We start from the raw sequence: 14,191 nt of genomic DNA, 5'->3' as shown, positions 1-14,191 counted from the left end.
CCCACGCAGGCAGGCAGTTCAACCAAGAGTGAATTGGGCAGATTTGTCTTCCAATTAAACTTCAAGTGATGCGTTTGAAGAAGAAAAGTGTGACACTTTGCAGAAAGTCAGGCCAATATAACACTTATGACTGTAAAGTTACAAAATAGGCCAAGGATGCCAAATTGATTGCTTCTAGAATGCTAATTCATGGACTCAAATTTGTCAAGATACAATTGTGGCAGATGGTGGACATTATTAATATCAAAATTTATACAGATTTAGTTTGATTCTATATAGATTTCTGCTAGTGACAGATCCAATCAAAATAAGTTGCAGACACTGATCCTGGCAGTGTCAATTCATTTATTGATATTTTTTCTATAGGACCTGCTAATAAATATTTATGCAAATTTAAAATCAAAATGGCCTGGCATCTTTGAGGAGATGTCACTGTCTCTACCGATGACAACCAAAGTTTCCTGAGTGTCACTGGGCAGATTTTGTCTTCCAATTGAACTTCAAGTGATGCGTTTGAAGAAGAAAAGTGTGGCTGACACTTTGCAGAATGTCAGGCCAATACAACACTTACAGATACAGATTTAGTTTATTATTGCTAACATAATATGTATTTCTCAAACAACAGCTATTCAGATTTTTATTGCTTTCATATTTGTATAAATAATTCTGCTTTCTGTTCTACTTAAACTTTTTTTCATGACAATAAATTTCTAAAACTTTTCAGGTATCATTTTTGTAGAAGTTGCTTTATAGTTGGATGGAAACTTGAACATTAAGGGCTATGGTTTGAAAGGAAGACCTTACTTTTAGAAGCTTTAATTCAAAGGTTATAATTTAAATAATGGCTGACCAGCAGAACAACACAACCTCTTCAATGTCTCGCCCATCATTAAACCTTCCATCTGTTGTAGGTAAGAACTTAATTATCATTTTGACAAATACTGTATGTTTTGTGTTGGTTGACTACAATTGTTATTGAAGTATCAGTTGCTTCTTGAAATTATTCATATATGGGGCATGACATTCAAGTTGGCCACATGATGATATTTAGCCAAATATGATGAGCTGAGTGTAGAAAAGTTGAGAGTCCATTGTTGTTTATTTACTTTGTTGACACTCCTTCTCTGCCCTGCTCCTATGATCATAAAGAGAAGCTTTCTGATGTGTGGCTTTTTGGAAATCATTTATGGTGTGTCTGTCACAACTATTATATCATACTTGCACTCATCATTAATAATTTTTCTTGTTCTCTTCCATCATGCAGGCAGCTCCATGATCAGTAAGTCTTTATACAACATAGAATTTTCCAATTGCAACCCTGTATTTTCATGGCATGCTCACTGCTCACTATTGCAGAAGGCTATGTCAGGCTCTTTGCATTCAGGCTTCTACATTGGATAAATAAATGAAAATGCTAGTCATATAATTATGAACTGTTATTTACAAAGATGAGCATTTACTCTGTTGAAATTTCTAATTATATTTTTCAGCTTGTGAAAGGAATAGTGCTAATCCTTCATGTGGTAGTTTCATGTGTGATAACTGAATAGTTTCAAATTTCAATGCTATCGGACTTTAGGCACAAATAATTGAATTTCATCATGCATTGAATTAAAAAAAAAGAAGTAAAGGCTAAAAATTTTAATTTATTTTGAAAACTTTTATATTTTCTTCAGAATTTCTTTGTAAATACAGGGAAAGGCGAAATTATGGGCAGGGAAAGTTAATTGTGTGGTGTACTACAAATAACCAACGCAATTAAAGATATTTATTTCAGTTATAATTAAAATACCAATAACTGAGGGCAGTAGCCCTTGTTTTCCCAGCACAATGCAAGCCAGAGTTCAGAGTTGTTCCAGTAAATGTAACAACCTGCTCTTGGCTTTACCTTGCTTGTCACACGCCAGTAAGTACCCACATTTCGTTTAGGTGTATTCCGTGAATTTCTTAACTGCATGCCATCCACAACTAATTGTGGCAAAAAATACCACATTAATGCCCTCGGTTTCCTCTTGCCAGCACTGAGCAACATGAACCTGAACAACACTGCTACTGCCAGTGCCGCAACAGTGCTCAGCAACACAGCCGCCCCTGTCTCCACTGCAGCCTCTACGCCTCCCTCAACTCTGTCAGTGGCTTACTTGATGTTTCTTCTGCGACTGAGAGTGCATGCTAAAGTTGTATAATTGCCAAATATTCATAGAATATATATTGCAAAAGGACCATAAAATTACTTATCTATTTATTATTACAAATCCATTAATTTATTCTTTGATACAAATTTTGATAGGAATTGTTAAGATTTGAATGATTATTGTTAAGTCATCATCTATCATCTCTGACTTTGGTCTTATCTTAAATATACTTTTCATTTCAGTGAACTGCATAAAATTCATCTAAAATTAAACATTTTGGAATTGTATTTGTCTTGTTTTCAGCCTAGTGCTGTAAATGTATATGAAAAAAGTATCTAATTTGCTTCTGTATTCAGATATTATGTAGACATGGAACTTGATTTTAATTGTTTTACATTCTATGCATTGCATACGTAATGTGAGTGGTTGTCTTAATTCATTTGGCAAATTTAATTTAGTAAAACTTCAAATCTCAGACTCCATTAAATTTTAAGACTCTGGTTTGACAAGAATCATATATTAGTTTTGGAATTTAGTAGGTTGTTCTTTAAAAACATTATTTATGTTATGAAATTATCTCATGAATTTGTTGTCCCTACGTTGGGTTAAGCTGTTAGCATTGCATGGATGTTGGCACATTTGAAAAGGTACAATTCCTTCCAATCTCGTTACTTAAGCTGTTTGAGGAAGTTCTTCACTAATAATATATTTTATTTATCCATTTACGCTACTGCAAGAAATGTAGAATAAGATGTTTATAAAAAATGGAGCAACATCTCTCCTGGCATAGTTTAGTGCATCCACATTAGTGACATTACGTAGCGAATGTGTAGTGACAGCACGTATTAGGGCTTGTTTACTTAAGCATGACAACTGGGGTATTTATTGAAAAAGAATCATCTTGCTGAAATAACGCGAATAATAATTTTATAAATAGGAATGCAAAAATGGCACGGAGTTTGGCATGGTAATTTTTGAACGGAACTTCAGAATTTTGGTTCCTACATTATTGTGTAAACTGCCCGTAGTTAATGTTCGAATTTTCTTTATGATTACCTTACGTATACATGTCTCTTGCTGCTACTGAAAGTGCCGAACTATTGGCAGTGAAAAGTCTCGGACTGCTCCCTGGCGCAAGACTGCTTCAGTTTGTAGTGGCGAGACTGGGCCTCCAACTTCCCTGGAATTGAGATCTTCCGATGATTGTCCTGTCGTTTTATCTGACGGAGAAAAATCCACGCGAGAACTTTTAGCTGGCGATACCTTCACCGAAGGTAGCCCGTCCAAAGTAGGAACTTCTCGTCGGATGGTTAGAGGCGTCTGTGGTGCGTCGAACATTTGGTGTGACGTGCCAAATGAAAAGAAATCGAAGCATCCTGCTTGGCCAAGGAAACCCATCCCAAAGAAAAGCGCCGAAAATGTGATTGAAACACAGCAGGACAAAAGCATCCCAGATATTCGATCGCGTCGCTCTAGTGATGGTGCATTGAATTCAGTGGCGCTTCTCTCAGATCCGAATTCCCACCCAAGTTTTTCTTGGCTGAACAATTCAACCAGCGTCGAGAAGCCTAGGAGCTTGAATTTCCTCTGTGAGAATTCTAAAGCATTCGTGGACGTTCACAAATATTCATCGGAAGACCCAAATTCGAGCAGGAACTCGAGCTGGTTCGGCAGTGGAGGTTCGACCGACCAGTGGGGCAATCCAATCGTTGCCACCGCACCACCGCATCCTCCCATCAGCGCTAAGAAGAAAGTCATTGTGAGGCGAGTCAAGAAAACTGTCAAGAAGCCTGTGTCGGACGCTCAAATGTCAGGAGATCTCGTGAAAACTGACGTGCTGCTCTCCGAGCCGAATAATCTTTCTGGTTCCGTGCCCGAGGCAAATGAGTGTCTTTCCACCCCACCCACCATCAAAACAATATGTTGTGAAGCAAGTTCCATCAAGACACCTTCTTCTGCTGACAAGACATCTAATTCTACAGAAAACGTTGCCCTCTTGTCGTTGTCTAAACTCAGCAGCGGTTCCAGCAGCGACTCCGGTGGCGAAGGCAGTCGTGAAGAGAAGAGGAGGAACCTCATTCTTCACCTGCCTCCGCATGGAAGTAGTTCTTCCCATCACCACCGCCACCATCACCACACGCCACACCGCCATCACTCCTGCGGTGATGTGGCTCGAGAGCGATCCTTGAAGAGGTGACCGCGTGTGCCACGCTGCGGTGTGCATTAATGCTACGACATCGTCTCTATTTGTTCCGTTCCCTGTAGAAGACTAACTAACGTAGCTCTTAATTCCTAATGTCGTCGCCAATAATTCGTTTAATTTTATTTGTGCCAATTGATGAGAAATGTTCCTATACGCGTTTCACTAATTTTACGCCATTTCCCAGCTGAACTTAACTCTAAGAGTGCGAAATTTCCCAGAAAGACTTAATTCTTGTAATAATTCGACTTATCCATGTACAAGTTTACTAGTAGTATGTGACATTGCCCTGCAGAACTTTAGTAAGCGACATTTCTCTGCTCAACTTCTCTGTAATGTGCTGAAATTTGTTTCCATGTTTCGTTAAAACCTAACACAGTGGTTCGTTCAATAGTCCGCTTATGCGCACAGCTCAACGGCACGAGTCTGGAGCGCCAATCAAACCTCCGCCAGGAACAATGGAGGAAGGAACACCGAGAACCAGACGACGACATTTTTGATGATGAATTCTCCTTTATCACTGATATAGTGAAAAATTCACAACTATCTTTTTTGAAATTTTTATCTGAAAACAACAAAGGAAACAACTTTGGAAAAACGTTAAATATTGGTTTATGATGCTATGTCACTGCTTACCCAAGCTTCACATTAATGAAAAAATGGAGCTTAAGGGATCGTATTTCTTCTACGAAATCTTGCTTATAGTTTTTAAAAATTGTCTCGACCTAGGCTTACTTGTGGGAATGACTTTCCAAGCGTGCTGGATTTTGTGCCCTCGATGCAGAATAACGCGTTCCTAATCAAATGTGTGTTATTGTACTCACAAATTTTTCTTTATTGAATTACGTGTCTAAAATGTGTTGATATAGAAGCCATAATGCTACTAAGTTTTACACTTGTTCGCTTGCTTGCTAGAAGGTCACGAAATAATTGTCCATGTTGATAAATTAATTTTTCTTACTTTCATTCATACTAATTTTCTTTTGCTTGAAGAGTTGTGCTATTGACCGTGTACAAGTTGAACATAAGTTATCTTTTGTAATAGGTGTAATGCTAAACGAGGCCCTTGTACTTCAGGTCATCTAATAGGTAGCGAGTTCATAGCTTCCTGGAGTTGCTGTCATAGTTACAGTGGCTTTGATTGTGGCATATAATTCGTGCTTCATCGGAGATTTTGTGCACTTGCTCATTTGAGATTTGGTTTCAGAGATTTCGTGCTCTCGATCGTTTTCATAGGTGCTACGTGCTTATCAAGCAACAATCTGCACATTTCTATCGATCAAAATGTTTGCGTCTATTGGATCGTTACTAATTTTTTTTGTCTTGCAGAGATCGGATCAGCCGTGGCATTTATCACCTTCAACCATCAGGCAAACTCAAGATATCGCCTGAACTTGTGAGTCACAAAATTAGACATAATGTTCCCAGTATATGACTCTCATTATGTCTGTTTTCAGTTATTAATAACTTGCCTTCTCATTCATCTCTCTTCGTAAAATTAACGTTCTCGTGCTTGTGCTATCCTTGCTACAAATGTGACAGTAGCGTTGGCTAAAGGGAATCGAACCTTCGTTAACTCTTGGGTACTGATTTCGCACTCCTAGGGGGATTGTTCCTGAGCGCCCCACCGCTGAGCTCGCGGTGTCTGACTGCAGATCTCAGTTGTGGGGTTAAGTTATTATGTAGGTAGGATTCCTTACATTCCCCTTCTCTGTCTCTCTCGTGCGGGTGGCCGACGTCCCGTGTAAGCGACCTCTTGTTCGAGTGTCTTCGTTTCTGTTACTTTTCACCTGTCCCTCCTTCTCACTTCGTCTCTTTGAGATGCTAACGCTGCTTCTTTCGAGCCAGTTTCAGCGGGCTGGACATCTGAGACCTTCCACCCCTTGTGGGTGATGACCTATTTTTGACGGTCCCAGGCCTTTATGTACGAATAGCATTGACGATAGTTACTTTATCCGTACACAGAGGATTAAAAAGAGTGTTTGTCTCTCAGCAAGTGGAGTTTACAGCCGACGATTTGCGTGACTTGGGAGAAATCGGGCGTGGCAGCTTCGGTACCGTCAACAAGATGGTGCACCGCAAGACTAACACCATAATGGCTGTGAAGAGGATCAGGTCAGTGGCAAGCCTTCGTAACTCATTGTGATTGAGTGGTGTGAGTTTAGTTTATTCTAAAAGGCCGCAATGGTCGTAGATGAATTTATCAGATAAATGCCGGTACATCTAAACGTGATTCTGTTAACATAATCAATACCTACATTTTTTATGACAAATTTTTTGTCTACTGTGATAAAAAGCTTTGCTTTTTGATTATTCATTCGTCTTTCACGTAAAATTTAAGATTCCTAATTTATGCATGATTTAATTGCGTGTTGATCAGGTCGACCGTGGACGAGAAGGAGCAGAAGCAGCTGCTGATGGACCTGGACGTGGTGATGCGAAGTAACGACTGTCCCTGCATCGTTCAGTTCTATGGGGCCATCTTTAAAGAGGTCATTAGTAATCCTAATTCAAGTGTGCACTCTTGTTGCTGTTGGAGAGTAAAAATGGGGGGCCACCCCGGGTTTTACCCCGCGTCTTTCGCGTATTGATATTGGTATCAAGCCAACTAATACTCTTATATTTGAAAATCGCGGAATGGAGGGTACTTTTTTTACAAACTATTTGGGGGAAACTAAGGTTAGGTTAATTCGACTCAAGGTTGTGTTAATAATGAAAATTTGACCCTGTTACACGCAGTTTGAGGTTGGGTCCCTGACGTCAAGTTGGACCTTTTTGGAAGGCGCTGCTTGAGCACATTGTATAAGACATCGTGGGATGTAAGAGGGTTGAGTTTATTGATATTGAAATTAAAATGTAGGGGGTAAGGGAACATTCTGGTTTAAACCTGTAAGCTGCGTTTGGTTAATTAGCTCTGGCGAAAAATTTGTCATACAAACTACTAATCTTCAACTCTTCTTAGTAACTATCTCAACAATTAAAATTTCTTTATTCATCTCATTAAAATGATAAAATCAGAGAAAGTCACTTGCATCTTGGCAAATGCTGATGAAATGTGGATTTATGATAATTCCTTGTTAATGTGTCACGACGGCCATTCAATAATTAGGGTACTGCAATAATTGTTGAGACTTCTTAATTGCGGTCTATAGCTTCGTTCTGTAATGATAATAATAATAATACTAATAATAATAATTTCGGTTCATAGCTTGGTTGCTGTTGTCTGTGCAGGGAGATTGCTGGATATGCATGGAGCTCATGGACACATCGCTCGACAAGTTCTATAAATTTGTTTACGAGACCCTGGGCGACCGTATGCCCGAGAATATTCTGGGAAAAATCACCGTCGTGGTGAGTTATTTCATTTCCTTTTCAACAATGGAAGAACTTATTAAATATCACTTGCATTTCATTTTTGACCCCCCTCACAATGGATAATACAGCCACATTCGCTTGTGAAGGCGTTAGTAGAACTTAGATGTATCAGCCTCTTGAATGGGGGTTTCTTTTGAGTTAAGTCATTGTTCTAGTTCAACTTATATATTTTATTTATTAGTAAAATGAAATCCATGAGTAATGCAATTGATTTGTTGTTAAACATACTCCTAATAACAAATTGGAACATATTGGTGGAACATTTTGGGTATTGGTGGTTTCAGAGAAAATTAGATGAATGAAAATCTTATTTTGATGTGCGTTGTGCTGTCCACTAACAGCAACATCTTCTTCGCAGACCCTGACAGCTTTAAATTACCTGAAAGAAAAGCTGAAAATAATACATCGCGACGTAAAGCCATCCAACATTTTACTGGACCGCCGAGGCAACATGAAGCTCTGCGATTTCGGCATCTCGGGCCAGCTGGTGGACTCGATAGCCAAGACCCGCGACGCAGGCTGTCGGCCCTACATGGCGGTACCGTGCTGCCTCTAAACTTATCATTTGAATGACAAGTGACGTTGAACTCTTGCTGCTAATGATGAAATTTAATGTGATGGTTACGAAATTGAATAAAAATGCCAGAATACTCCAGAATTTCATCGAGGATGTCTGTAAAAACGAGAAGAAATGTAATTATAAGTCGTTGTATTTTCTTGCCCCTGGGCCTGTACTGGAAAAAAGTTACGGGTTCGTAACTGTATCAGCAAATAATTGACGACTTCTCAAGCTAAGCCCACCAAGCACAGATGAGGAATACGTGTTCAGTGTTCTTAAGCTAGCTTAGGTAGTACGGTTATTTTTATGCTAACAATGATATACCAAGTCTGTTTAATATTGAGAATGTTATATCCAAAGCGAGTTGAGATAGTACGGCCCCTGGCTAATGAATGCTGTGACAATGCAAGATTAAATAAAAGGAATGATTGCTGTGTGCAGCCTGAGCGCATAGACCCAGCGCGCGCGCCCGGCTACGACGTGCGGTCAGACGTGTGGTCGCTGGGCATCACTCTGATGGAGCTGGCGACGGGCAGCTTCCCGTACCCCAAGTGGAACTCGGTGTTCGAGCAGCTCACGCAGGTGGTGCAGGGCGACCCTCCCCGCCTCACTAACTCTGAGAACGGCAACACATTCACGCACGAGTTTGTCGACTTCGTCAATACCTGGTGAGTTTAGTTATCTTGAGGGATTTTACGGCATCTTACTAGTTTCGTGATTTGCTTCACAGATTTTGCTTTAGTAGGATTTTAGTCTTTAAATTGCATTATTTCGATCTGATTATGTGATGCGTTTTATGCGTTGCTGCAGTCCGTGTGAGGTTCCATTCAGACTATCCATTCATTTCCATGGGAGCTATATTATTTATTCCATTTACGATTTTTTTGTTCATACATATATGTTCTTTAGAAACGTCAAAAATTGTGTCCAATTTCAACACGAAATTTACTCTGGTTTTCAACTATTGTTCTTATATTCATATGCTCCCCGTTTGTGAAATGTTATGTATTTCATCTAATAAATTATTATTGTAAGGTATATTTTTAATTGATGCCATCTTGCTTCTGTGACCAGTTTGATCAAAGAAGAAGGGGCGCGCCCGAAATACCGCATGCTGCTCGAGCACGAGTTCGTGGTGCGATGGCGCAACGAAGCGAGTGACGTATCCGAGTACGTTAGCGATGTGCTCGACAAGATGGCCAGTAGTGGCCTCCACTACACTTATGATTCCTACAACTATTAAACTTTAGTGGCCTCCACTGCTCCTATGAATTCTACTACTAGAAAGACTCCCTCTAGCGTCTGCCTCATCATCTTGTCAGGATCTTCCAAGTTGGCTTTCCAGCTGACTGTTTCAGCTCACTATTTCAGTGCGCACGTGAATTTTTTTTGCAGTCAAGCTCCTCTAAAATTTCCCTGCCGTCGAGTTTCACTCAAATTTCTTCTGCCGTCGAGCTCCACTCAAATTTTTTCTGCCGTCGAGCTCCACTCAATTTTTTTTTTGCCATCGAGCTCCACTCAAATTTTTTCTGCCGTCGAGCTCTACTCGAATTTTCCTGCAATCGAGCCCCACTCAAATTTATTTGCCGTCGAGCTCATCGCCTGATCCACTGCCCCCGTTCTTCAGGAGCTTGCAACCTGAAGAACCATAATCCGCTCATCAGTCATCATGTCTTGCTTCACCTCGTCTTCGCCTGAAATTAAAGTATGAAGCTCCACTCTACTACTGCCACGACCGTAACTCTGTAAAATGTTTCGCGCTTCTTGTGAACGCATGAAATTTTGATCTTAATATTCTTATTTGATATTGATAATTATCAATGCTTGAAAGTCACATTGTCGCAAAGTCATTGTGTTGGAAGACTTTCTCTTGAAGGTAATCGTAGAAACATAACAGAGTAAAGTGTAAATTATTTTTTTTGCTGACGTCAAGAAGGAGCAAATACGTATTGCGATATCACGATATGCACAGTGCAGCGCTCACCAGTAGATTACCTCCACTCAAGATCATGATTTTGGTGCTCTTGCATACAGGTCTAAAAATGGGAGTCATACTCATTACTTCATTACGTTCAGTGCCTATTGTTAATGTATATCTTTCAGGCGGTACGTAGGCTTACACAGATCGTTGCGATCTACGTCTTGAAGGGGTAGTTAATCCTGGTTTGTTTATTATTTTTCCTGTTGTCTTCATTTCCGGTATACGTCCGGTATATACTGTAGGCATAGTGTCGGAAATATGGGTCATTTTGACTCGAAGACTACAGAGTTAAAAGTGTGACTTGCGTTGAATTGTAGCTTCAATAGGGCTGATCCTTTCGATCACCTATTTGGGAGCATGTTTTGAGACCTATTTTTTATGGTTGCCTTGGTGCTTTGCTTGGGAGCTCTATTTTACATTGTCTCGCCTCGGCCGCAGTACCTAACTTGTCATATTGTGACCAACAATAAGTTTGTCAAGCGAATTTTTCTAAGTCGTAAAAATTAAGCTGCAATTCATTGAACAAGCTACAAATTTGAAGCCTTTGAAAATTATTTTGAGACATTTACATGGTATTATTCTTGAATCTATTTTATGCATCTTGAATTACGTATTTATTGAGCATCAAGTCTACCTTTAAAGATGGAATTGAGTAGCGGTTTTTTTTCATTACTGAATACTATTTGACGGTTACTCTAATAACCAGTTATTTAAACACGAATGGCATTGAGGATAGTTCATGTAATCGTAGACAAAACGGTTAAATTATGTGTGATTATGAATTGGTTTCTTTGCAGTCGCATCATTTGAGTTAATTATTTGCTGTGCATTCTTTAGCGATGCTACCTTTCATCTCGGACGATTTTAACTGACACGGGATGTCCGTGGGGGGCATTTGTTGATATTTCTTGGGCATTGACTTGATTCCTATAATCTTATTTCCAGTGTGATGCTTTAAACTTGTATTTTTATAAACATTTCTTGGTATTCTATAACTTTCGAGCATGTTCTTTTATTGATATTTTATGCTAGTTGAAGCTTTCTCCTGCGAGCTATGAGTATATCTCTCTGCTATATCATAGCCTGGATCGTTCTTCCTTTTCATGCGCGTCCTCCTTTTGATGGGCTAACGGGCATGGCCATGTGTATGCCATGTCGAGGTCACCTCTGGTCGTGTTTGACGTTAAAATTGTATACAATATTTTCGCTAATTGATCATTCATGTGTTCATGTTCCCAAACCTCATCAATGCTTGATCTATGCAGTCGTTCTATTACCGTTATTAAGGGTCATATTTATTCGTAAATCTCTTGTAAGACGTCTCATTCTCTATTTTTCTATCGTGTCCAAATGTTGGAACCATTTCAGGTTCTGATGAAGAGATCATAGCTGCCTATGGTAAATTCACATCAAACAACAGACCGCTTTCCTGAAGAATGATCTGCTAAGTCCTTGCATTCTCTTCACTCTTAAACTATGCTGGTGATATCATATTTTTCAAAGAAATTTACTATAAATTGTGCGTTCTTTTTTGTTTTTTCGGTCATACATTGTAGAGACTATTTGGAAATGTGCACAATATTAACAGAATATAAAATATTTTGATAGCGTTGCTCTACGAATCTTGTACACCGTCCAACACTCGCGAGTGTTCAACGTATCCGTTGTTATGTGGACCATTGGCTCGGGGGATTATCTTAACTTCCCAATACTTGTACCAAAGCTTCATTAAGAGCTTGAACAAAATGTGTTGTACTCGTTACTGTATGATGTGCAAGTATTTTTCTAACTTTAGAGTTCGTGTTGAGACGTCCCAATGATAAGTAAGGCTTCGTTGACTAGAAACTTCCCTTGAAATTCTCCTCTCACCATTCTAGTTTATTCTTTACCTTGTAGGCAATCCGGTGTCCGGTTATTTCAACTAGTTATCTAGGGTAGTGTAAAACAACTACGTTAGTGTCATGAGTAGTCAAATTTAGCTTTCACCTAACGTAAACTTGCCGTTGTAGGATAGTTGCATTTGACCATTAACAAGTGTTTTTCTTAGAGCGTTCTGGTAGTCATAGGGAAGTGTTCTTCGTGTTCATTAGTACGAGGCTCATCAGCTCCTTAGATGTAGTTAGTTACCCTGTTAAAGTCATCAAACTTTGTTTATAAATTAAACCTTGTATATTCGGAAGATAACATCGTCTAACTGAAAAGTGTTAATTTTTGTATCGTAATAAAACTTGTACTGTAGCTGCTACAGTGGCAATAATCTGATACGAATACGATAACGTTCACGTCCCGCACGACCGACCTCGATGTTTCGCACCAGTCAAGTCTTTGCTCAACTACCAGCGCGCGATACTGACAAGTCTTTGTGCGAGGCACCGCACAACCGATCGTAAATTTTAGAAAAGCGCCTCCAAAAATTTACAATCATATCTGTTAACTTTTTAAAATTGTTTCAAGTGATTTTAGGTTTAGGTCGCTTACTTCATGAATAGAACGAAAGTGCACATTAGCGTTTATTCGTCCACCATTTTCTCGTGTGAAATTTTTAGCGTACCTAGGTTTTGCTGTTAATTTGAAAATGATGTGCAATTCAAGTTGAAGTGAAGGTGTTAAAATACTAACATTGATGTGATATCATTACAACCTATGTTGGGCTTTTACGGCGATTTTTATATGGTGATGAACCGCTCATTTTAATGACTCGTTCATTGTCCAGCGAATTGAATGCTCCGGTAACATGGTCTACCTTACTATATTGAAAATTGTTCCGACTTTTCACTTGTTGCTGAAACATGTATTAGATTTTAAGGATTCAGTTTACTGCATTGAATCGGCTCACCATTTATAAAATTTTCTTTTATGTATATTATCGTTTTGCGCAGTTAGAGCGGATATTTTCAGATCCTATCACGTCACTTGAGGAATTGAACGGCCACCCCGACGGTTGGACAAGTAAGAAAATGGCATCCGATGTTTGACTTGATCATTGATAACACCTTGTAATTAAACGCCTATTGAGTTGAGACACAAGGTTCTTATAAACCACTATTCAGGGTGAAAGAAAAAGTAATCAGTTTGTAGAATTAGGTTACGTGTAGTGTTCAAAGAAACGAGAATTAACGGATAAAATTCTGCCGATATTATTTTGTCTGAAACCCATCGACTAATGTGGATCCTTCAGTACCAGAATCTACGACCAGTCATAGAGATAACGCTACGTAACGGCGATTTCTATCTTGCTCACTCTGCATCACTTGGTAGTACTACTTGAAGGGATTTACCGTGTAACGACTAGGATATAATCTACTATTTAATGATAAGTGCAATATCAATGAGGCTCTGTCTGTAGACATAGCTATAAACTTCAGATTTATTTATTCCTATTAGGTTGAATAGTGGAGATTTTACATCGTTCCTTCACTCAGTTTGTTTTGAAGTAGCTTTAAATGTTAAACTAGTTTTCGCGTAATACAGGTTATGTTACAAGGTAACGCTGAATTATATATGTTCTTCTATTGTTATAATCCATTACTGTAATCTCACTTGTTCAGTTTCGACAATCGAATTTTCATACCGTTGAATTAAGCTTTGTATAGCAGGTCTTGTGGTGGGTCATAACGAAGCTTTTCCTGAGCGTCTCGGACAGCTTCCCTGCTGCTGCTGCTGCTGACAGGTGTATCGCATGTTCTTGTAATCGTAGGTAAACTTTGGCATTCTGGAGGGGCGTAAGCTCATTTTCTACTAGTTACGTTGGACAATTGTGTTGAACTGCAAGTAAAAAGTATCGCATACGAATGGTTTTTATTTTGCCTTCGAGTTCACTCTGGACATTTGTGGCAGATTAAGAATTTACAGAGAAGCGTCTTTTCGTTTCAAATAATTGTGTGCACGCTCGACACGGGTCCAAGTAAAACGGAAAGATATTCCCGAAATTATCTAAATTT

At 39.2% G+C, this 14,191-nt stretch overlaps 1 protein-coding gene across 2 annotated transcripts; it reads left to right on the top strand.

Moving 5' to 3' along the window:
- Positions 1 to 723: 723 nt before the first annotated feature.
- On the top strand, positions 724 to 14,038 carry LOC108678799 (dual specificity mitogen-activated protein kinase kinase 4). Of its 2 annotated transcripts, XM_018167271.1 has the most exons (10): positions 724 to 911; positions 1,265 to 1,279; positions 2,020 to 2,128; positions 5,665 to 5,731; positions 6,329 to 6,450; positions 6,716 to 6,827; positions 7,567 to 7,686; positions 8,069 to 8,248; positions 8,711 to 8,937; positions 9,344 to 14,038. In XM_018167271.1, the coding sequence occupies exons 1-10, from the start codon at positions 842 to 844 to the stop codon at positions 9,510 to 9,512; spliced, it is 1,191 nt and encodes a 396-aa protein (XP_018022760.1). In that variant the 5' UTR covers positions 724 to 841; the 3' UTR covers positions 9,513 to 14,038. The 2 variants fall into 2 exon arrangements, with proteins under 2 accessions (XP_018022760.1, XP_018022761.1); XM_018167272.1 differs by lacking the exon at positions 1,265 to 1,279.
- The last annotated feature ends 153 nt before the right edge of the window (positions 14,039 to 14,191 follow it).

Source organism: Hyalella azteca, unplaced genomic scaffold (assembly GCF_000764305.2).
Source record: "Hyalella azteca isolate HAZT.00-mixed unplaced genomic scaffold, Hazt_2.0.2 contig11277, whole genome shotgun sequence".
Classification (NCBI taxonomy): Eukaryota; Metazoa; Arthropoda; class Malacostraca; order Amphipoda; family Hyalellidae; genus Hyalella; species Hyalella azteca.
Note: the sequence above shows the minus strand (reverse complement) of the source record. Positions and strands in the feature narration are given on the sequence as shown.

Bases quoted from the DNA above. Each gene is read 5' to 3' on its own strand.
- LOC108678799 (XM_018167271.1), top strand. From the start codon at position 842: ATGGCTGACCAGCAGAACAACACAACCTCTTCAATGTCTCGCCCATCA. The intron at 6,828-7,566 runs GTCATTAGTAAT...TTGTCTGTGCAG, and splicing joins ATGGGGCCATCTTTAAAGAG to GGAGATTGCTGGATATGCAT. The intron at 8,938-9,343 runs GTGAGTTTAGTT...TTCTGTGACCAG, and splicing joins GTCGACTTCGTCAATACCTG to TTTGATCAAAGAAGAAGGGG.